We start from the raw sequence: 21,293 nt of genomic DNA, 5'->3' as shown, positions 1-21,293 counted from the left end.
CTTCTGAAATCAATTGACATGGTGAAGGCGGTTTGATACGATTCCGCATCCCCAAGAGCCAGCTTCCCACTAGAAGAATGTAGCCTCAGAGTCGGGTCATCGTACTATTACGTGTACTTGGGCATGCGTTGTCCACGAGAACGCTTCAGAGAGAAGAAAACACACAGCCCGGTCTGTCGCCTGTGGCGTCGATTGACCGACTTTGGTCGGAGATTTGCTCAGTGAGTTCGCTAGCTAATATGCTTCCTGTACCCCACTCCTCAAGGAACGGATATGTTTTATTGCATATCTAGCCTGTAGCGAGGTTTCTTTGGGTTTGGACGTTAACCTTACATCGCTTTCCCAGAATGAGCTTCCATTCCGGTGTTCTGGGCTACTGGCCGACGAACCCTCCCAAACGGATTCAGAATGTGGAAATTCCAATCGGTACTCTTGTTGAACGCTGAACGACAACCGTCATAGCTCCGAGTTCAGCTACGGCTCAGCGACAATTAGTTGTCGTGGGTGTTCTTCGACACAGGCTGTGCGCTCCGGGCGCCGAAAGAAACAAATACAATCCAGTCCTGTTAAAGAAGCTTCAAGACACGGGGCACTGTGCTATAGTGGAGAGCGTTCACCACCTCGTGAATTCACCCCAAAGTAAAGGCCAGATTTCAATGGTCTCTTGAACCAGCTTAATCTTCTTGCCTCTCGCCGAGGAATGCTTCGCCAAGGAATGCTTCGCCATGGCAGAATACGTCCGCGACAAGTCCCAAAATATAGCTACAAGCATGTTCGTTGTCTGCGCAGTATACCAGAAAAGGACATCCAAAGTCCTGACCGTGTACAGCTTTCCATCACCGCTATAAAGTTGAGGGAAGTTTCCCTTGTCATAAGCGACATTCCCGAGCCTGCCTCTCCCTCTTCCCACTTGACTTCACTGCGACATATGGCGCGGTTCATCGAGAGAGCATCCGCGGCCGCTGAGGCATTCACTCGGGCGTGTCGCAATCTCCTTCGAACAGACACGTCAGACGTGCCTTCTGTAACCGCTGATAGATTTGAAAGTCAAATGGAACGAGGGATAGGCACACATAATGGTGCAACTGCCGGAAACCCGACCGTCTACTCTGCCTCGCTGGGCACTGATTCGACGGCGAGTACCAGAGTAGCACCCCCGCGAGGCATCCACATCACATCCTATTACCTTCGCCGCATTACGCGTCCTTTGTGGCTCACCGCCTCTGCCTCTATCGCCTCTTTCGTCGGCTACCAGCAAGGTGCCCATCCACCTTACCTCGAATGGCGTAGTGGTAGTCCACCCCCAGTGAACCACCAGGGCACGTCCCACAACAGCACCTCCTGGGTACACCTTTACTCCATGCTCGAACGAATCCGTGAGCCGTTCCGCAATTTTACACCGAGGGTACAAGTTGATTGCAGACCAACGCGCCATCGTATTCACGTTATAGGCCAACAAGTCCGGGCCCAGATCCCGATGCTGGGCGTCCCAGCGTTCGTCACCACTGTCCCCGAAAGGCTTTTCACCTTCGAAGACTCCGGCGAAGACAACGAACGACCAAGGCGGCTGGGATGGCTGACGGGCAATTGGAGGGCAGGCTGGATCGCCGTCGGCTCGGCTGTGTTCCTCAGCCTGTTCGTTGTCCTGGGTCTCGAAATCAACGGCAGAATGAAGGCTATGGTGGCCGAACATGGAGGCAAGTAGACACAACCCTCCATCCACCGTGGCAAGACTGAGCATCATTGGTGAGAAGGGAAAAGCGCAGTGGTTCCGTCAAGCTGGTACTTGGGAGCCCAAGGACGAAAGGATGGCGCTGGTTCACGAAACGCTTCGCCCACCGGGTATTCCCTTGCCTACTGTGTGTCCATAGGTAGATTTCTCTCTGCAATTGCAATAGGCCCTCTCGGCTTTCCCATTGTACATGCCCCTGTCCCCTTCAGTGACCTTCAGCATTCGAGTTGTGATTGGTTGTCCGTACCTGTTAACGCTTGGCCGTTAATCGGGACCGTTAAACTTGTAAATATTGGAAATTCTATTTCCATCGACTATGGCCGAAAATTCGGTGCAGTACAACAGCACCACAGAGAAGAACGCTCGGGCCACTGGGCTTACGAGGCTGCAGTTCCTGTCATCGCGTGAGAAACGATGGAATGGTTGACGGATGGAATGTCAGTAGAGGTCAACTGGTCACGTTGTTCTCGACTGGGCCACGTTGGCACGACGGGCGCTTAATTGAGGTCTTCTCTCCTCCACAACGTACCATGTATGGAAAGCTAGCTCTCGCGTACATTCCCCGTCACGAATATCCCGTCACGCTGGAAGATAGCGTACCATTTCCCAAAACTCTGTCCCTGATGGTCGATGCGCCGGAATCGGGACATTGGTCCATTTCGGAAGGAACCTTCCCCTGACGATACTGCACCCCTGGATACGCTTGGATTGCAGACGAGCGAGGACGGTTGTGAGGCCATGGGAGACGCGGCCCAACCAGCTTCGGATAGAACAGAAGTTTGGAGCAACAGGTGTGGTACCCCCGGCCAACCAGAGACGTCGATATGGGACCCGGTTCGGCCTCGGAGGAAGTCGGTCCCATGGCGAAGGATAGCAATCAGCTTCAGAGACGTCCAGAGAAGAGTTCCATTTTCCAATGGACCCAGCCAACATCCGAGAGGAGTAGAGTCCATTCCGAGAGGTCGACGCAGCCGTTGAGCCGGCCAAGTCCACCCAGGGAGGTCTCCACTATGAACGGGTCTCCGCAAGATGGACAGGAAGGGGACATGGACGCTGGCTTGGATTCGCACGACATAGCCCGCGATACCAGCCTAAGCGGGTCCAAGACTGTTGGTCGAACGTGCGGTTCGCCAATGTGTCTGCTGCGATTCCGACGGACGTTCTACAAATTATCAAATTGGTATGTTGAGTCACGAACACCTTCATGCCCTGGATTAAACCATTATGATACACTTACCAGTCTTTATTCAGGAAAACCCTTGTGTTTGTGGAGACGGAGATACAGGGAACACGTAGCTTGAATGATCGGTGTTCAGGTTCGCGGCTGGCTATTGGGGCTGATTCCTGAGCGCTTGCTGTCAACACCACACCCTTGTCGACTGCGGCTGCCATTGACAGTCAGGAAGCCCTTGCAGCTTGACAGGCCCTGTAAAAGAGTCCATCTTTGAGCCTAAACTGTTTCGTTAAACAAGAGCTGGTAGGAAGACAAGCGTGCTAGCAGGCGAACAAGGAAATCGCTCACCATTGCACCAAGATCGTCATTTAGCATTGAATGCCGGTGGTTGCCAACATTCAACTGGGTGTGGCTGGACGATCTGAAGCGATCTAGGTACTAACGACGGGGACCAACATTTTTTTATCTCCTATTTCCGGAGAGCGAGCGTGCTTTCAAGTTTCGTGACGACGTCGTGTTGGTTGTAGGACGACCTGTTGGCTTCTGTGGTACGGTGTGACTCGATCTGCTTCCGCTCGTGTTGTCAAGCTTGTTCCCGAGTCCCGACCACCATCGTCGGGTAATCTTCCATGGTTCGGCGCCTCCTCTGTGGTATCTTCGCCTTTCAAAGTCGCTATGGTACCCTGGTTTGGTGAGAATCAATGATACTTATGGTTTGGGACGTACGTACATTTCGATTCGATGGTCTGGACTGACAAATTCTCATCTGACTCTTAGCTCTCCATTAATTGGTCAGTCAACCCCCCTCGTGTATTATTCGGACGAGTCAAGAGAATCGCTCAAGATAATATGTATATCCGACGCCCCAAGGGGCGTCGGGGGCGAGCGAAGCGCTTGGTCACAGTTTCGGGCGAGCGTTTTTCTAAATCCTATTATATTTTGACACTCAACCCCAGCTGCGCTGGGGTTGAGCTTTTTCTGTCCGGCTCTTGGGTGTTCCACTTCACTTTGGCGGAGAAGAATTCAACACACGTAATTCTCGAACAGAACGACGATTTTCCCCAATCTTTTTACATATTCCTATCTCGCCATAGCGTACCCATGCACATCTCAAATCCTATAAGAATAGCTTAAGAAGTGATTGGGGTTTTGGACGAATTACTGGTTTTCGCGACATTTCGGTGACCGGTCTATTTGGATTTGTTTGGACCCCCTCAAAGCCCGGGCAGCCTGACTGCTACGCACATTACTCGGTATGCTCGCTCGCTTCGCTTCGCTCGCAATCACGGCGCTTCCTCCTGTGCAATCGGCAGTTTGGTTGACTCGAGGGACTATTCGGGTAGAGATTGTACGCGGAAGGCGAGCCTGGCAGAGCGGGAGGATTCTTGCACCACGCCTCATGGCTCAGAGCGGCTCTTCGCCGCTTCACTTCCTGCTTTTTTCATTGATAACAGGATGCCGCCCATTTCCTGGGTAATATATTGGTACCTTCATATCGACAAACTCCGTGGCTGTGGGCTGTCAAGTTCAGAGTCACATTTACCTGCTGGCTTCAATGCGCAAGGCGCAAGGCCGCTGCGACTAAATCCTATTAGGTTTAATGAACCGATATGGGGTGGCTAATTGTCCTCCATGGATCATGGAATTGGAAGTCCAAGGTCACAAAGATGCTTACCGTGGGCCACATATCCTTTTCGCAACAATCGTGGAGTTGCCCTGACGCTCTTCGAGCAGGCCGTCGAATCACCTGTGAGTAAAACCCGACTTTCCTTGTGCGCGCACCTGGATTGATAGTGGAACCCTGAGAGTTATGCCACGAGTTGTAGGTGATTTGTGGAACCAGATTTAACATCGGGAATCGCCTAATCTAGGAACGACGATTGTGATCCCCGTCGACTTGTTTGTACAACCGTCTCGAGGATATGCGGAAATGCCTTGGCCCTCCTGCTCTGAGTAAGTACCATCCTTCCGAACCTCAGTGGCTAAGTCTTTTTTGTGAATTCCCGGGTAGCCCTTACGTCTCACAAGGCGTGTCGACCCTCAACCTTGGTTTTGCAAGGACACTTTCCAGGGTCCTGCAGAGATTCAGGTGTTTCTTCGGGAAAGGCAAGGGTAAGTTGGAATATATTTCGTAAAGCGCCCGCCGGGAGCGCATGCGTTGTTGGGACAACAGAGTTTCGTTGCTGCCGCACACCTGAAACTCGGGAGTGGATCTACAACTGGGGTAAGCTTGGTTTCCCTGTACTCGCGACCCTCACCGGTGTGGCCAAGATATGGTTGACCGACGACGATGTCTGCTCGCAACCAGTCACAGCTACGAAAATCATGCGTACGCTTTGCTTCCGCCCTCTCAATTTTCACTGGCTGTGTCGAAACCCTTTCTCGGAGGTCTTTATGATGTCCGGCTGCAGCAGCTAAATCGGTCCCAGTGTTCATCAGCTTCGGGCTCCATTGGCGACGCATCTTTCGACAACGGCCCGAAATCCCTTCAGCATGGTCACCGACTGCGAGTACGAAACGGCGAGAACTTCGTCGAAGCTCCCTTTGACTCCAAAGGGTGTGTGTGCCGTTCAAAAACGTAAAACGCGACCGCAAATTGGGTGTCAGAGGCAAGGTATTTCGTTAATATCCACGGATCATGTTCTTGACTCATGGAATGGCGGTTTATGCAGCTCTTTTTCATTAGGGTTCCCCTTTGACAAGCCATTTACGAGTTGTGTTGAAAGGTAAAGAACTTTTCACACCGGTTTAAGATGTGAGTGGCCGTTGGGCACGCTGGCATGCGTTCCTCGGTCTGTGTCCATGTTAGGGATTTCCAGTTTGGAGAGATCTGGTCGAGATGGTAGTGGAAATGATGCCCACGTGGGAATGACGCATCTGGAGTGTGTCAAGTCTTGGCCATCACTATTGTTTCCTGTATTGCCTCCTTGTGTAAATTAGGTCCATAAACAATTTGTAATTTTGGTATGCAAGATTCAATCGCTCCGTCGCCCAGAGTGACATGGTAGGTGCCCAACCCTACATCTTCCCAAGCGTCACGTATTTATAGGGTCGTCCCGTTCTGAATACGACCATCTCCCCGGCCCACTTTCCGTCCCTCGCTCGCTTCCGCCTTTTGGCCTCCCGTCCTCGTCACTAGCCTTTGTCTGGCCTTTGAACGTGTTTCACCCTAGTAACCTCTTCACCACCGTCTAAAATGTGCAAACACGAAGCGTACGTTGTCTCTCTCGTTACAGACGCTCGCCGGCGGCTAACATGTCCTTACAGTATCGGTGACTTCTATAGGGGATGCGGGGTATGTCAACCTGTCTCTCGAAAGGGGTGACCGTGTCCTTAACGCGTTACAGCATTTCCATGTCCGGTATTACACTGGAGAAACTCTGGACTGTGGTTCCGACTCTTGCAAAACCAGCGCTTCCCACAAGCACAAAACCGCTGCCAACTGCAACTGCCCAGAGGTGCGTCAACCACGGCTCCAACTGCTTTACACCACCATGCTGACCCGTCGCCACTCCGCAGATTGTCATGGAAGACCGACGCGTGCAGAATCTCTTTCAGATGGCTTTCCCGGATTGCAGTCGCGTTTCCCGGTGATCGACCTCGACCGACTCTCCATCGTTCTTGAACGTTCCATGCAAGACACGAAGCAACGTTCTGAAACCGACCTTTTTCATGCTCCACCACGTTGCTTTCAAGTGGGCTCCTTCAACGCTTTCCACATATTTTATGTTTCGACGACCTCAGTCTTCTAGTATCTTAAGGGCATATATCGGACTAATGGGCTAATTTCAAACAACTGTAGCATGGTCATTTTGTCATATTTATTGGGTTTCTTATTCAGAGAGCAGTTATCGATTCGCCTCATCCCTCTGTAGCACACCTCGCTTTCGTTGTCTGTTGTCGTATTGTCAATCCATTCACCGTTTCCTGATTTCACCTTTCACATGGAAGCCGGGACTATTTGGAACACTCCGGTTTTGCATCGGGGACAAAGAAGTTTGAAATGGAAGTTTCATCATTCGCCGCTACCCTCTTTTACCCTCTTCTACGGCGTCCAGCGATACCAGGTCTCCTTGGCTATCTTCTTCGATCTCTCCGCTTCCCTGTTCCATGGCGAGAGCACTGAGGTGGTCGGAACCGTGAAGGTTACTGGTCCACGTGATCTTTTTGATCGGAAATTCCCGAAGCCTGTAGACACTGCTACAGTTGCCGCTCTTCTCTGTCTTCGACCATCTCTAAAAGATCTCAATCTTCCCAGATTATATCTCCAAACGCTCACAGCACCACAAAGCGACTGCGGACGCGACTATTGGAGGGAATTTCCACTGATTTTTGAGCGAATTTTATCCAGAACACCGCTCGAATCGCAGCTGACGAGATCGAAACCATGGCGCCTTCATGTGAGGTTCCGGCGCTTTGAAGGCTGTCGACGATATTGACATCGAGATGCCGGGGTAGTTGCAGAACTCAAGGCCAAAGCGGCCAAGACAACCAGCAGTGGTGTCGAGAAGTTGCAGAATATGAAAGACCGAAATACGAGGTTGGTGCTATACGCTATCCAAGAGTAATTAATTGACAAAGGCGATGTCGAAAATGCTTCTAGTGTATCAATGAAGAAGACCAATTGGGATCCTTATAGCGGAAAGCCACCACCGCCTCCACCGCCCCCCAAATCTCTGATCAACCAGAGAACTAAGCCAGAGCTGGCACCTCTTCCGCCTCCACCCAGCAGGACCAATTCCATTGCTTCTACGAGTACAGCATCCAGGTCTCTATCTAACTCACCGGGACTAGCTCCTCCACTGCCTTCTCGTGTATCTTCCACCACCAGACCTCCATTACCTTCGCGCACACCATCCACAGGTCCTCCATTACCGAAACGCCCCGGGCAGACAGCGGTATCTCCACCGTCTAGAACAGGTGGTCTTCCCAAACCTGCATCTTCTGGTCCGCCGCCTCCTCCCCCTCCCGTGGCTCTGTCCACAAAGCCTGTTTTAAATAAACGGGATTCCTTCTATGTGGAAGACGAGGATCCTGTTATCGATTGGACAAACTTATCTCAGCAAGACAAAGAAGTTTTCTTCAGCTGGTTGGACGAGTTCTTTTCAAGATATCTCCAGATTGATCTCGCTCCTCGGGCGATCCCTTATCCAACGCAACCAATAGGCAGTGTCGGTGGACCTCCTCCATTGAAGGCATCTGTAAGTTAATCGAAGAGCCCTGGTTCGTGTTCCCGGGACTAGGTGGAGCTGAGACGCGTTATTTCACAGACAAAACCGACCTCGTGGACACCGCTCACGGTTGGTAGTAGTAGTACGTGAATTTGTCTTGCGTCAATATGCCATGCATCCAATCATAATCCCTTTCCCAAATCGTCATACCCAGACAAACCCTTTGACCTAGTTCTTTCCCATCCTCCGGCCGCAATCCACGGTTCTGCAGCAGCTGATCTTGCCGACTTCTTTAAACCAACGACTAATTGGAGTCGTCCCTGGTACCACGAATCGGGAATACCTCCGCCACTCAAAGGCAACACTAACATCAGATACGTCTCTTCTTGGGAATCGAGAGGCAGCGTGAAGACGACTAGAATTGGCGTTCTCTTCTCCGACCTCAGCGTCTTTTGGGGTGCAGTCAAGTTTGCTACGGACGACCCCGAGAACCAGACGTATCTCACTCGGGAAGCATACTACCTCCCACGGGCCCTTTCGTTGGACCGGATTAAACTGCTTGAAGCCAATAAAACATACGGAGACACTATAGCCTCCTTTGCCGAATCCTTCCTCGGGACAGGTAGCTACTGTGGTCGAGGGGAATGTTGGGATTTGGCAAGTGAAGCCCTCAAATATTTCGACGATTACGATTATATTCCCAAGCCCGTTCCGAGCATTAGCCGAACCCATGGACACCTAGTCTATCAAGGGAGGGCGTCTAACCGTGGAAAGGAACTGGTTGGGCGCTGGCGGGGAGGGGATGATCGTATTCGTCGCGGGGACATTGTCGAGTGGAGGAAGGTCAGGATTGCGACGGTTGGCGTGCATCCTGGAGGGTATTCGATCCTTGGAGACCCCGACCACACAGCTGTCGTGGTGTCCGACCTCGTCCCACTTGCCAGCGTGAGCGACGGATCCAGTATACCACCATCGGAGTTGGGTATTTTAACGGTGGTTGAACAGAGCGTAGGACAGCCTCCGGTGCGAAAGGACTACAATCTGCGTGGGCTAGAGGAGGGGGAAATGTGGATCTACCGCCCTGTAGGGATGGAGACTTACCTGGGTATCTCTGACTTGATTCCCACTCCGCCGGACGGCAATAGTTACTTAAAGACGATGTGATGCAGATTCTGCTATAAATATACATGCATTCTTTGCAAAAGAACAGACCCCATTCGAACGCGACGACGAATGAAAGAGAGGTCAAGTGGACTATCGAACAACCTTTCTACCCTATTCTTATTTTGTGCGACAAAGCAAGGTTAGCACCCTGGTTTGGGAGACGGAGGGGGACAATGGGAAAACGGGGGAATCTGAGATGGTATACCAGGGCGAGATATGATCGATGGGACGTTTGTCTATCAGACCCGAGAGAGCATCCGGTGACTTCATAAGCCTTGTACGCGATGGACCCAGGGCAAAGCAGGGCCTACTCTATTGGATGCTATCAGAAAGCATAATAGTATGTTGTAGTCGACAGTGGCGCGAAGCGGATGCGATAGCTAGCACACATACAGCTGCATCACGAAAAGTGGATGCCAACCTCGTGGAAGGCTGCCAGTAGTCTTTTAGGAAAGTTGATTATCAGTACATAACGTCCACATGCGTGACCCAGGGGAGTACTCACTTGAGGATTTCATCAATGTCCATTTTAGCTGCACGGGACTCTGTCCACCCTCCCTCTTCCAGAATTTTGTCCAACAATTCGTTGATCGACGTGTTCTCGTTGTCCACCGCCTTTAAAGGTATGTCAAATGGGATGTCACTTGGAAGCAGTCGGTGACGTACCATCGACTGCATCGACAGCCAAGTATTCCGATTTTGTTCAAGCATCTTCATCACACCCTTCGCCTGGAAGTTCCCTCGAACGGTTTTGTTTGGCCGGGAGAAGATTATGCGATTCAGGCCATCGAATTCCTCAAACTTGACAGGTGGCGGGGGGTCTAAAGGAACCAGCCGAATCACAGATGACTCGACTTGGGGCGGTGGTCTAAAATCGTTTCGGTTCACGTGCATGATATTGTCCACTTTCGCGTAGAGCTAATAAGCAAAAGTATTAGAGAACTGAATAGAAACGGTGTTTGTTTGAGACTCGAACCTGGACGTTGGCGGAGAGTCTCGACCATAGCGAGGTTCCTGGTCGTGCCACCAGCCTCAATGCAAATTCGCGTTGGAACATGAGGATCGCCACTCGGAACAAGGGTCGATGGGACAATAGTCGGAACACCAGCGGGGAGGAGATCTGATACGGCGTGTTGGAAATGCAGACTTCGAAGTATGGAATTTCAGCTTTGACGAAATCCCCAATAATAACCTCGAGTTTCCGTTGTTCTGGGCTAAATAAAGCACGTTCATGTGAGGATTCGAGACTTCATAAAGAACGAACTTACGTTCCCTGTACCCTTTTTAAGACTTCTGCGGCCATTCGAGGGTCCATTTCAACGGCCGTCACATGTTTCGCTTTCTCGAGGATTTTGACAGTCAGATTTCCCGTTCCAGGACCAACTTCCAACACCTTGTCCGTCGGTTTGAGGTTCGCCTAGGGTTCTTGATCTCGTCACATAGTTTCTATTGGAACGAGGCAGAACTAGCCTACCGCATCGACGATCCTAAGTAGGGATTAGTGTCAGGTATACGATCCAGGGTTTCAAACGACAGACTTCTGCGCCGTTTGGGTGTTTTTCAAGATATGCTGGCCAAAGCGCTGGGTGTTGAAGAGCGGGTTTGTTGCGGATCCTGAGCCATCCTTGTCCTTCTTTTTTACTGCTGGCCGGTGCGCTCTTGAGAGCTTTTCGGAGGTCGCTTTGGGCATCGTCGTCGCGGGGTCGTGGTGGTTTGGGTACAAAATGCAATTGATGGATGCCAAGGCAATCTCAATTGATAAGATTAGATAACGACTATTGATCCCAAAGCTGTCCTATACACTGTGATCTAATGGCGAATAGGCTAGGACCCTATTTCTTACCAACCAGGTCGCTAACTTCTATCCATCGCTTGGGGATTCCCTTTCCCGTAAGATATTCCAGAACTGCGGATGACTGTTTACCTTGAACCAGTACTTCGAGTCCTGATCCAGCTGGCTTTCCTGCGACCGGGGAAACTGGTATTTGGCGAGGTTAGTATTTTCAGTGAGAAGCTACCTAACACAAAGCTTACCAGAGGTAGCACCAGCGCACGTTTTTCTGAGATCCTCAGCCATATCATCGCCGTTAACAACCAGGAAGGGTTCGAACCCTGTAATTAAAGTAGAGGCTTTACGGCCTTGTCGAATCTTCATTACAACCTGGATGGGTTTCAAAGTTCCTTTCCTGTCCGTTGCAAAGATCGATCAGAGCGGATGGTGAAGGAGAAATGGAAAAGACCCACTTTTGCACTACATCCTTTCCTGGGACATGAATTTCATACCAGCTCTGCATCTTCGAAGTAACCTGTTTCACAAGCTCATCGCGCTTCATGAAATCGATTGATACTCCAGCGTCGACCCCTTTTCCTTTTGACTTCCCGCTCGATTTCGCGGCAACGCAGGCTGCAAGGACCTGGTCCAGGTTGATGTATGCTTTGTCGTTCGCGTTGACCAGGTCGTTTGAGGTCACATAATTGAAAATGACCGATCGAACTTCCGAGGGCATGTAGAGCTGCTTCGGGCTAGCGAGGGGGGAGGATAAGTCGACGAAGAGTGGAGCACAACCAAATTACTTACTCTGCCCCCATTGCACTAAACAGATCAACGGTCACCAGATGCGGTTTCAGTAATTCCTTCACCTCAATCTCCCGGTGAGCTTCGGCTTCCCTGTCCTTGTTCTCCCGCTCAGCCTTTTTCGCGGCTTTCTGTTCGATGTCCTTCACGGATGCGTAAGGTTTATGTGCTGCAACCAGGGGGTGTTTCGATGCCACGGACAGGATCAGCAGGTCCGACTGCTGCGAGTGCTTCTGCGGCGATTTCGTCGTGATGAGCCCTTGCTTATCAGCGGCCTTGAGGAACGTCGTAAGTGATTTGTGACTCGAAGCCTTGATATTGATGTCCTGGGGATCGATGTGCGGACGTTCTTCACCAGTCTTCGAAGCATCCGCTCCAAGGGAAGCAGGAGCTAATACGTATGTCGGGAATGCGGGACGAGATGGAAGGATATAATTGGTGTAGAATTGGGTCGCGGGAATTGGGAAGGTCGACGAGGATGATTTTGAGAGCAACACCGCGATCGCTTGTACGAGCGATATTTGCAAGAGTTCTGTAACTTCGGAAGGCGTGTATGAAATGTAGGCATCGGTTGGCGTAATATTAGGTTGCGGCGGAGCGTCTTCTCCTTGTGGTGCCTCGGATTGGGCCACGGTCTCGGGAGCGTCTCCAGATTCGCTTGGTTCTTCCTTGGACTGGAGAGGTTCTCCTGGAGGAACATCGGGTTTCGAACCCAACTCCCAGAGGTGATCCTTCCAAACGTGGAGGACGTGGACCGCTTTGCCCTTCTCTTGCCCGGTTTCGATTTGGTCGCTGGGTAGGGCCATGCTTCCGACGGCAAGGGGCACCGAAAGTTCAGGAACCCCATCCTTGCGAGAATACTTGCGAATGCAGACCAATTGGCCCGCTGCGAGGGAGCGAGGGCGGTGAATCACTGGCTTGGTGGTATCAGTGGATTAGAGAATTGGGGCTTGATAGTGTAAAAGAATCGCACCTCCTGGTATCATAAGATCTGCCCCTCCACAGAGTATTGGAATAACGGGCTCCGGAGTCGAGAGGAACGGGAGGAGATCGGGCTTCTTCCACAATGTATACGTAGTCGGAATCAGATCCTCCGAGCCCTTTCCAACGGTGAACCACAAAGGGTCACCTGCACTCGAGAGATATAGAATCTACAGAAACATGAAGTCGCGGCTCAATGTACAGGAGGATCATTTCTTCTTACTCCAGGTTCATCGAGATGGGTAGTGAATTTGAGCGACTCCAAGCCATCTGGGACCAGAAGGTCGCCATCCTCTGGAGAGATTCCATAGGCTGAAACGACTTTTTGCTTGAGTTTACGTCGGTCCGAACTACGCAACGGTGCAGACGTCTTCAGGTTGCCGAAAGCCTTCTTGAACATCGTGGTTCTGGTTCAAACTGCGAGTGCCGTTATCTCGGCGCTTAAGATCACTGGCGGATGCTAGCGGCCCGTAGCGCGTTTGTCCCTATTGCTCGCTGGCTCGGCTGGCAGAACTGTGAAGTGGGAAGTGACTAGGTGCTTCTCGTCCTCGTTCAAGCTGTAAAGTCGGAATGATAGCAACTTACGTTTCCCAGTGTACACCTTGCAGAGCTGTATCCAACCCGCCCGCTGTGCACGTGTCGAATGGTGACCCTTTCGGGAGCGCGGCTCCAAACCATCGTATGTTACCCGCGCGTGCAGAAGAGAAGCTGAAATGCGAATACTTCAAATACAAGGGGATTTTTGTCTTTCCAGGTAGCCCAGTTGGCGGGGGCGTTCAATCCGACTCACAAGGGCTTGGTGCAACTGAAACTGGGACTGACATCATGGCTTCCGACTGAGTCCAAGACGCTATATAAAACTCGAGAATGAAACCTCGGCTCTATGCCACTCGAGCACTAATTTGAACCAGACTTTTGCTACTCAACCTATTCTCTAAACCACCATGCCAAGCATTCGCAATACCGACGACAAGTTCAAGAAGCCGCAGCAAATCGTCGGTAGACCAGAGGTCACCGACCATGACATCAACGAGTCTTATATGCGAAATCCACCTCATGTGCGTATACCCACTCTCTCTGACGCATAGACCCGTGACGGACATCGAATCTCGAACACTCTTAGAATCTAGAGCTGAGTGCTGCAGCGCGCAAACCCGGACCTCCGCAAAAAGCGACAGAACAAGCAGCCAAGGATAGGAGACCTGCTATTGTCAATGAAGACCAGGAGGTCCTTGGAATAAACGAAGCAACAGGGCGAGAGAAGAAGGCGGAGGATTTGGCAGAGGTTGTTCAGCACGACTCGTTGAACCCTAATGACTCGCTTTTCTAGAGTAAAGGACTTGAGAAAGGTTTCATCTGGTCTTCCCTACCAATGTACTTCTTGGCGCCGTTCCTCATGTACATCTTGGCCTGCGTAATTGTTAGATATCATGTCGGCCCCATACTTACTTGCATATGAGTGCGCAAGGCGCATCACCGTCGTCTGATGGAGCGTCATTGCGCCCAATCGCGAAAAGTTCCGTCGTCTACATCTTACCCATTGACCTCAACCGCGGCAGGTCTGCGACGAAAGCTGTCGACTTTGCTGTGAATATATCAGCGAAAAAATTAGAATCTGATATTGCGGAAGCGCATCTCTCAACGGGGTTGCAGCTATCGTTCGCTAGTCCCATCAACCTGGACAGTTAAAGTATGGGTCTCGTCCCTATCTTGCCTTTGTAGCCTCGCTGACATTCTAACTAGGAGATGGATATAGAGCCATGTGTACAGTTCTCTCCGAATGTAAAGGATGCATGGTTGCCATTACAATCAACCACTGTGACTTTGGTCTCCTCGTCTTGAATGATGATGACAATCGTCTCGCTCCGCATACATAAACACTGGGTTATATATGCATGACGACGAGGTGCTATGTGCTAGCCAGCGATATTCAGACTATACAGCACCCAGGAGCTACTATGGCGTCGCATTATCCCAACAGCGGGATCACCGTTCAGACGTCGAGGACTCATTTTAGTTTGACAAATGAACCCCGCAGATATCCAGCACCTTTCAGAAGTCATTTGCCTTCGATCAAGACTACTGCTGGGATGATGATTCGGGTGAGCTCTGAATAAGAATCTCAGTGCCGACTGTTCTTCTGACCCAGCGTGGCAGTACTCTCTAGGACCTTTCCCCAAGGAATGGGGAATCCCTCTGCTGGTCGGAGACCGAGAACAAGACGACGTCCTTCACAACCCAGATCCTAGAAGAGATCGCCAGAACGATAGGAGAGGGACGATATTCACGCGTCGTGGGTTTGCCAACGTAGGATCATTGTTTCTCTTGACCCTTGGGATCCTCGGTCTATTGTGCGTGTACAGTGTACACTATCTCTCATTACACATGTCCTCGCTGACCTGGACTGCAGTGTCGCTTTTCCAGTTGTGACCACCTTTACGCGAACCAATCCATCCAACCAAGGAGGTTTCAACATTGGCGGAATCAATGCAACTGGGCAGGTCCCAGTGATACCCGGGAACTATGGGCTTGTCGACCGTGACACGCCTCAATCTGTGCGAACGAAGAGGTCGTATACCGACCCAAACAAGAACATGGTGCTGGTGTTTTCCGACGAGTTCAATGTGGACGGGCGAACGTTTTATCCTGGTGACGATCCATATTGGGAGGCTGTGGACTTGCATTATTGGGGGACGGTAAGTAGCGACCAGAAGAGCATGTCGGCGTGGGTTGACTACAGCCTCACCTGTCAACAGAACAACCTGGAGTGGTATGATCCATCGGCGGGTTAGTAAAAAGGACTGCTTCGCGAATATCAACTGAACCGATATTCATAGCCACGACTGCCAATGGGTCTCTACAGTTGACCCTGTCGAGGGTGGACCCAATAACGAACCACAACATGCGTTTTCGCTCAGGGATGGTGGGTTTTTGTTGCCTAACTCTCTCAATGCCTCATTCACCGACCCCCTTCATTCAGGTCCAGACATGGAACAAGTTTTGTTTCACCGGCGGAATCCTTGAAGGTATAACTTTTCGTTTGGTTTTCGATTGATGCTGACCGTGGCCTCAGCATCTGTAAGGTTGCCTGGTGCTAGTAACATCGCGTACGTCGTTCCTCCGTGTCTAGTTCTCTTTTCTGAAATCAGGCATGCGTAGCGGATTGTGGCCTGCAATCTGGGCCATGGGCAACTTGGGGAGAGCTGGCCATGGTGGAAGCTTGGATGGTACAGTAAGTGCTTGACAAGTGCCATTCACCTTCATGCGTTTCTGACTTGGTTGTCTCAGTGGCCGTACACCTACGACTCCTGCGATGTCGGAACCCTCCCCAATCAAACATACCCAGGTACTGCAACCCCTCTCGCTGCTGTTACCAATGGCGATCCTGTGCAAGGAGGAATTTTGGCAAGTCTACCGCCGATTGTCGTATGGCGTGCTGCTAATATTCGTGTTACAATATCTAGTCATATCTTCCTGGGCAACGTCTCTGCATGTCTCCCCTTCCCCCTCCATAAATCATTTCTAATCCTTCATGAAATAGCCGCTTGCACGTGTCCCGGGGAAGTACACCCTGGACCTATCCGCCCTGATGGCTCGTATGTGGGGAGGGCTGCACCCGAAATTGATGTCTTCGAAGCGACAGTCGAGCATGGCGTTGGAAAGGTGAGCTTATTTCGCCCGCTTCACTCCTCCCTTTCCTCTCAACCCTTCACTAGGTGTCGCTATCTTCACAGTGGGCCCCTTACAATGTAGGTACTCTATGTGATTTCAGTGATTTAGGCTTACAGGAATACTATTGTTCAGGCCAACTACAGCTGGCCCGCGCGTCCGGAAGATATAACGCTCTACGATGTCGAGGGCTCTGTGATCAATACCTATAAAGGAGGTGAGCTTGGGGTGTCGTGGCTTTGAAATCCTACTCCAACTTTTCTTTTCAGGTGTCTACCAACAAACTACCAGCGTTGTTGCGGAAACGAACCAGGGCTGCTACGAGCTTAGCGAGGAAGCTTGCTTCGCAATATACGCATTCGAGTATCGCCCCGGGTAAATCCAGAGGCTTCCCGTCATGCTGCTGAGATTGACGATCGAGTTCATAGATTTGACAAAGCTTACATTGCTTGGGTCAATGACGGGGCCCTCTCTTGGATATTACGCTCCGAAGCCATGGGTGCAGATCCACTGACGGAGATTGGAGCGAGGCCTATACCAATGGAGCCTATGGTAAGTCCTTCCCTTCTGAACTTGGAAACTGTCCGTCCATGAAGCGAACCGTGCAATCTCGCGCAGTATATCATCGCCAACCTCGGATTCTCGTACAACTTTGGACCCATCGATTTTGACAATTTGGTGTTCCCTACAACGATGAGCGTGGATTGGATTAGGGTCTACCAGCCTGAAGATGAAGTTAACATTGGATGTGATCCTGTCGACTTTCCGACGTCGAACTATATTAATAGGTGGGTGGGTTATCGGTGGTGGGTTTGCGTTCGTTCTGACCATGCACCTGCAGGTACCCTCATCTCTATACGAACCCTAATATCTCGACATGGGAACAAGGCGGGGAACCTTGGCCGAGGAACAGGCTTCAAGGAGGATGTTGAGTTTCCCAATAGCAATATCTATTGGCTCAAAAAAACACAATGTATATTAGGTCAGTGCCATGGGACCCTTCGACTTAGTTCTTTGCTCACCATTCTCTCAGTTAGCTTTCCCTCGTCTCCAATCCAGCATCATATGTACATTCAGTCTCGTCTTCTCGAACGGAGAAACTATGCATATCTTACCTGCCGACCTCTTTCTCGGCGAGTTCTTGATTTGTTTGGAAGGGGTGGAAGGTCGAACACGATGGGCTGTCTGTGACGATCTTCTAATGTTGATTGCGGTTTCCTTACCGTGTCGTTGCGCTGGCGCAACGGTCTCCCGCCTGACCCTGTTGCCAGGCCTTCCGCTGCTCAAGCTCAGACCCCTTCGAGACTCGAAGTCAGTTGCGATGTTCTGAATGAAATCTACTTCTGAACCATTTCGAAATAGCAAGTTCGATCCTCTCCGTGTACCAGCTCCTCCTCTACGCAGATAGGGACTGATGTTTATTTATTTATTTTTTTACGTGGTCCTGCAAAGGACTGTTCCTAGTAAAAGACTAAAGTAAGCTGACGTTACAGCAGTATTCTGATTGAATTTGTATCTGCGTGATTCGGGCTGCCAAGGGCGCCTATTGCTTCCGGAGCTAAAAATAGATAGAGTGCCACCACCCCTGCAGTTCGTTTACCATTTTTGCCTCTTGGCTTGCACCGAAGACTTCTTGTCTTTCTTGTCCTAGGCTTAGGCGCTTATCTGTGTCGAGATAAACTGCATAAATGCCTTCAGATGCGTTGAAAAGGCCGAAAATATGTCCAGTGAGTCCTCCAAAGTCTCTTCGTTGCGGTTAGGGACGCGACCTTTCGGACGAAGCACCCAAATGGACATAGCCATCTTTATTGAGCCTGCGGCGCACGAAATCTATCCACGTAAGAACTTGAGAATGGGCGCGCCATAGGCTCCATCTTCTCGCTTCCCAACCACGACAACGTCGGTTGTCACCGACTGTGCTGTCCTTTTTCTTTCTTAAACCTTGTTCTCGTCAATCCTACCCTCGTTCACTCTTTTTTACGGCGACAAGGACATCTAATTGTTCTCTTTTTTGTTCTCTTTTTTTCACGTCGAGAGGATCTGCGACTGGCCTGAGGACCACCATCCTATCACGTCATGACAGTAAAAAGCCAAAACCATGGCTTTACCCAGCTATCATCGGTATCCGCCACGAGCCTGCTTGTCCCAGAGGGAGGAAAGGACAGCGGAAGTCAGAAGGTATTTCCAAGTGCTGCTCTTGCTTTTCCTTACATCTACGAATCGAGCTGATGGCACTCCTTTTCTAGAGCAAGATTTCCGCCAAGGTACTTGGATCAATCCGCTTCATTGAACTCTCGTTGCTGAATGCGATACTGGTCGATAGTATTCGTTACCGCCTTCACCGCGAGCATGGGGTCTCCCACTGACGATGGAGTTTCCCGAGCCTGACGACGCCCTACACAACCCTGACCCTCGACGCGATAAACATGGGGATCGGGGAGGACACATCTTTACCTCCCGTGGTATTGCGAATCTTGGATGCATGTTCGTCCTCTGTATGGGGATGCTAGCTCTTTTGTGAGTTGTTTCTTCAGGACACCGATTCATTGACCACTCGTCCTGACTTTCCGTGATACAGTGCGGGTAGGACTGTTCGATAATCAAGGCCGAAATATACTCAGCATCCACTTCAGGCTTCCCAATAATTTCTTATTTCCTCACTCCGAAGCCCAGCACACAAGGTGGCTTCAACCTGGGCGGTATAAACGCGACTGGTCAAATCCCTAAATTCCCAATGAAAGTGGGGCTCATCGACCCTGACACCCCTCAAGAAGCCCTTACCAAGCAGGCCTACACTCCCGGACGCAGCGAGGAACTCATCTTGGTGTTCTCAGACGAGTTCAACGTTGATGGGCGCACCTTCTACCCTGGAGATGATCCATACTGGGAGGCTGTCGACTTGCACTACTGGGGAACTGTGCGCTTGCTTTCTCGAATTGATACGATGTACTGAACTGATGCTATCCTTTTCAGAATGACTTGGAATGGTATGATCCCTCTGGCGCAACGACGGAGGGCGGGTCCCTTCGTCTAACTCTCTCTCGAGCCAATCCAGAGAATAACCATAATATGAACTACACGTCGGGCATGGTATGCCGCTTCTGCCTTTTGACGGCTGTTCCGTGCTAATACTTCCTCAGGTCCAAACATGGTACTGATCGCCCCTGATTTCTCATGCGCAAATCGGTTCTAACTACCGGTTTCCAAAGGAACAAATTCTGTTTCACCGGCGGGTTGCTCGAAGCGGCTGTTCGACTACCGGGTAACACCAACGCTGCGTAGGTCATGTCCTTCACCGACCGCCGAGTGAGACTAACAGTTACCTTCTCAGTGGATTGTGGCCTGCGGTGTAAGTCTCTATTTCGGGTATGGAATCCTTATACTAAACCGCACACTGTCAGATGGGCAATGGGTAACCTTGGCCGTGCTGGCTTTGGTGGATCTCTTGATGGCATGGTTTGTTGTCTTCCCGATATGGCCGACTCATACTCTGACGTCCCGAAATTCAGTGGCCGTACAGTTACGACTCGTGCGACGTCGGAACCCTTCCCAACCAGACGTACCCCGGAACTCAACTTCCCGAACTGGCGGTCACCATGGGCGACCCTTCGAGAGACAATGTGCTCGTAAGGATTGCTCTTCCTAACATAGTACACCCAGGCTGACATATTCGCAGTCCTACCTTCCAGGCCAGAAACTCTGTGAGTTGCCAATGTGTTCTCATTCTATGGATCGCGCTCATGGGACCACCGACTCCTCAAGCCGCGTGTACCTGCCCTGGAGAATCTCATCCTGGTCCCATGCGCCCAGACGGTTCATACGTCGGACGCGCTGCTCCCGAGATCGACGTGATCGAAGCTCTTGTTGAGAACGGTGTTGGTCAGGTCTCGCTCTCCGCCCAATGGGCACCATACAACGTGGGTCCCCACCCCTAAAACCCAGGTGGATGCTAAATCTTGTGTAGGCGGGCTACAACTGGACAGTCAATTCCCAAACCTACGCCATTCACGACCCAGACCGAGTGCATCTCAACGCGTATAAAGGAGGTAAGCGATTAACCTTATATGGTCTCTATAGCTCCGCTCACAACGTGGATAGGGGTGTATCAACAAACTAGCAGCGCCCTTGGAATCACCAACCAAGACTGTTACGAAGAAGGGGGAACAGATTGCTTTGCGGTTTATGGATTTGAGTACAAACCTGGGTATGTGTTGGGTTGCCGTCGTTGCTTTCAGCGATTCAACGAGGGCTGACCATGCGGTGCATTCAGATTCGAGGATGGGTATATCACCTGGATCAACGACGATACAGCGGCGTGGACGATCCTCTCGCAGGGAATGGGTTCTGACCCGCTTACTCACATTGGCGCTCGGCCTATTCCTCAGGAACCCATGGTGCGTGCCACTGAATGGTCTCGTCCCATTTTGCCAATCCTGATCCTCTCAATTCCTCCCTATAGTACATCATAGCCAATCTCGGCTTCTCACTCAACTTTGGCCCCATCGACTTTGATATCCTCCACCTCCCTGCGACGATGAGCGTCGACTACATCCGGGTCTACCAACCTAAAGATGCTGTGAATATCGGATGTGACCCTATAGAGTTTCCGACTGCCAAGTATATCGAGACGTGAGTCGGTCTTTTGGTTGGGTGTGCTGGCCTGCTGATCAGTGTGCTGACGATTTGGTACAGGTATAATCGCGCTTATACGAACCCCAATATCTCGACTTGGGAGCAAATGGAAGAACCCTGGCCTAAGAATAGGTTGGCGAATGGTGGGACGTGTGATTAACATGCCATGATGCGTTGTACATAATTATAACCGGC

At 51.0% G+C, this 21,293-nt stretch overlaps 9 protein-coding genes across 9 annotated transcripts; 7 read left to right on the top strand and 2 right to left on the bottom strand.

The window, feature by feature from the left end:
- Nucleotides 1-725: 725 nt before the first annotated feature.
- CC1G_08768 (hypothetical protein) lies at nt 726-1,705 on the top strand (the record flags this gene model as incomplete). The annotated part of the gene is made up of 3 exons (XM_001834085.2): nt 726-779; nt 830-1,376; nt 1,452-1,705. 3 exons carry the CDS (start codon nt 726-728, stop codon nt 1,703-1,705), a joined length of 855 nt encoding a protein of 284 aa, XP_001834137.2.
- A 3,011-nt stretch (nt 1,706-4,716) lies between these two features.
- On the top strand, nt 4,717-5,605 carry CC1G_15295 (hypothetical protein; the record flags this gene model as incomplete). The annotated part of the gene is made up of 6 exons (XM_002910342.1): nt 4,717-4,732; nt 4,778-4,859; nt 4,978-5,018; nt 5,215-5,235; nt 5,346-5,463; nt 5,593-5,605. 6 exons carry the CDS (start codon nt 4,717-4,719, stop codon nt 5,603-5,605), a joined length of 291 nt encoding a protein of 96 aa, XP_002910388.1.
- Nucleotides 5,606-5,992: 387 nt separating this feature from the next.
- CC1G_08767 (hypothetical protein) lies at nt 5,993-6,842 on the top strand. Its single transcript, XM_001834084.2, has 4 exons — nt 5,993-6,119; nt 6,174-6,201; nt 6,254-6,364; nt 6,426-6,842. The coding sequence occupies exons 2-4, from the start codon at nt 6,195-6,197 to the stop codon at nt 6,656-6,658; spliced, it is 351 nt and encodes a 116-aa protein (XP_001834136.2). The 5' UTR covers nt 5,993-6,119; nt 6,174-6,194; the 3' UTR covers nt 6,659-6,842.
- A 317-nt stretch (nt 6,843-7,159) lies between these two features.
- Nucleotides 7,160-8,291, top strand: CC1G_15294 (hypothetical protein). Its single transcript, XM_002910341.1, has 4 exons — nt 7,160-7,306; nt 7,365-7,446; nt 7,510-8,107; nt 8,177-8,291. The coding sequence occupies exons 1-4, from the start codon at nt 7,294-7,296 to the stop codon at nt 8,225-8,227; spliced, it is 744 nt and encodes a 247-aa protein (XP_002910387.1). The 5' UTR covers nt 7,160-7,293; the 3' UTR covers nt 8,228-8,291.
- A 1,350-nt stretch (nt 8,292-9,641) lies between these two features.
- CC1G_08766 (rRNA (adenine-N6,N6-)-dimethyltransferase) lies at nt 9,642-10,931 on the bottom strand (the record flags this gene model as incomplete). Its single annotated transcript, XM_001834083.2, has 7 exons — nt 9,642-9,684; nt 9,747-9,856; nt 9,908-10,159; nt 10,218-10,455; nt 10,510-10,658; nt 10,716-10,728; nt 10,780-10,931. 7 exons carry the CDS (start codon nt 10,929-10,931, stop codon nt 9,642-9,644), a joined length of 957 nt encoding a protein of 318 aa, XP_001834135.2.
- An 85-nt stretch (nt 10,932-11,016) lies between these two features.
- CC1G_15293 (eukaryotic translation initiation factor SUI1 family protein) lies at nt 11,017-13,197 on the bottom strand (the record flags this gene model as incomplete). Its single annotated transcript, XM_002910340.1, has 7 exons — nt 11,017-11,036; nt 11,085-11,219; nt 11,276-11,427; nt 11,486-11,764; nt 11,820-12,729; nt 12,790-12,967; nt 13,021-13,197. 7 exons carry the CDS (start codon nt 13,195-13,197, stop codon nt 11,017-11,019), a joined length of 1,851 nt encoding a protein of 616 aa, XP_002910386.1.
- Nucleotides 13,198-13,741: 544 nt separating this feature from the next.
- CC1G_08763 (hypothetical protein) lies at nt 13,742-14,127 on the top strand (the record flags this gene model as incomplete). The annotated part of the gene is made up of 2 exons (XM_001834080.1): nt 13,742-13,855; nt 13,921-14,127. 2 exons carry the CDS (start codon nt 13,742-13,744, stop codon nt 14,125-14,127), a joined length of 321 nt encoding a protein of 106 aa, XP_001834132.1.
- A 628-nt stretch (nt 14,128-14,755) lies between these two features.
- On the top strand, nt 14,756-17,398 carry CC1G_08762 (beta-glucan synthesis-associated protein KRE6; the record flags this gene model as incomplete). The annotated part of the gene is made up of 15 exons (XM_001834079.2): nt 14,756-14,899; nt 14,955-15,148; nt 15,208-15,493; nt 15,554-15,584; nt 15,635-15,720; nt 15,778-15,823; nt 15,871-15,904; nt 15,957-16,029; nt 16,086-16,460; nt 16,514-16,546; nt 16,602-16,683; nt 16,736-16,841; nt 16,895-17,018; nt 17,085-17,254; nt 17,308-17,398. 15 exons carry the CDS (start codon nt 14,756-14,758, stop codon nt 17,396-17,398), a joined length of 1,875 nt encoding a protein of 624 aa, XP_001834131.2.
- A 1,166-nt stretch (nt 17,399-18,564) lies between these two features.
- CC1G_08761 (hypothetical protein) lies at nt 18,565-21,258 on the top strand (the record flags this gene model as incomplete). The annotated part of the gene is made up of 17 exons (XM_001834078.2): nt 18,565-18,654; nt 18,713-18,730; nt 18,790-18,961; nt 19,100-19,383; nt 19,440-19,556; nt 19,607-19,617; nt 19,676-19,744; nt 19,798-19,815; nt 19,868-19,922; nt 19,976-20,092; nt 20,143-20,167; nt 20,229-20,383; nt 20,431-20,512; nt 20,565-20,670; nt 20,737-20,860; nt 20,926-21,095; nt 21,159-21,258. 17 exons carry the CDS (start codon nt 18,565-18,567, stop codon nt 21,256-21,258), a joined length of 1,713 nt encoding a protein of 570 aa, XP_001834130.2.
- Nucleotides 21,259-21,293: the final 35 nt, after the last annotated feature.

This window comes from Coprinopsis cinerea (assembly GCF_000182895.1).
Source record: "Coprinopsis cinerea okayama7#130 chromosome 10 map unlocalized cont3.10, whole genome shotgun sequence".
Taxonomy (NCBI): domain Eukaryota; kingdom Fungi; phylum Basidiomycota; class Agaricomycetes; order Agaricales; family Psathyrellaceae; genus Coprinopsis; species Coprinopsis cinerea.
The sequence above is the reverse complement of the archived record's forward strand: the minus strand, read 5'-3'. Positions and strand labels throughout refer to the sequence as shown.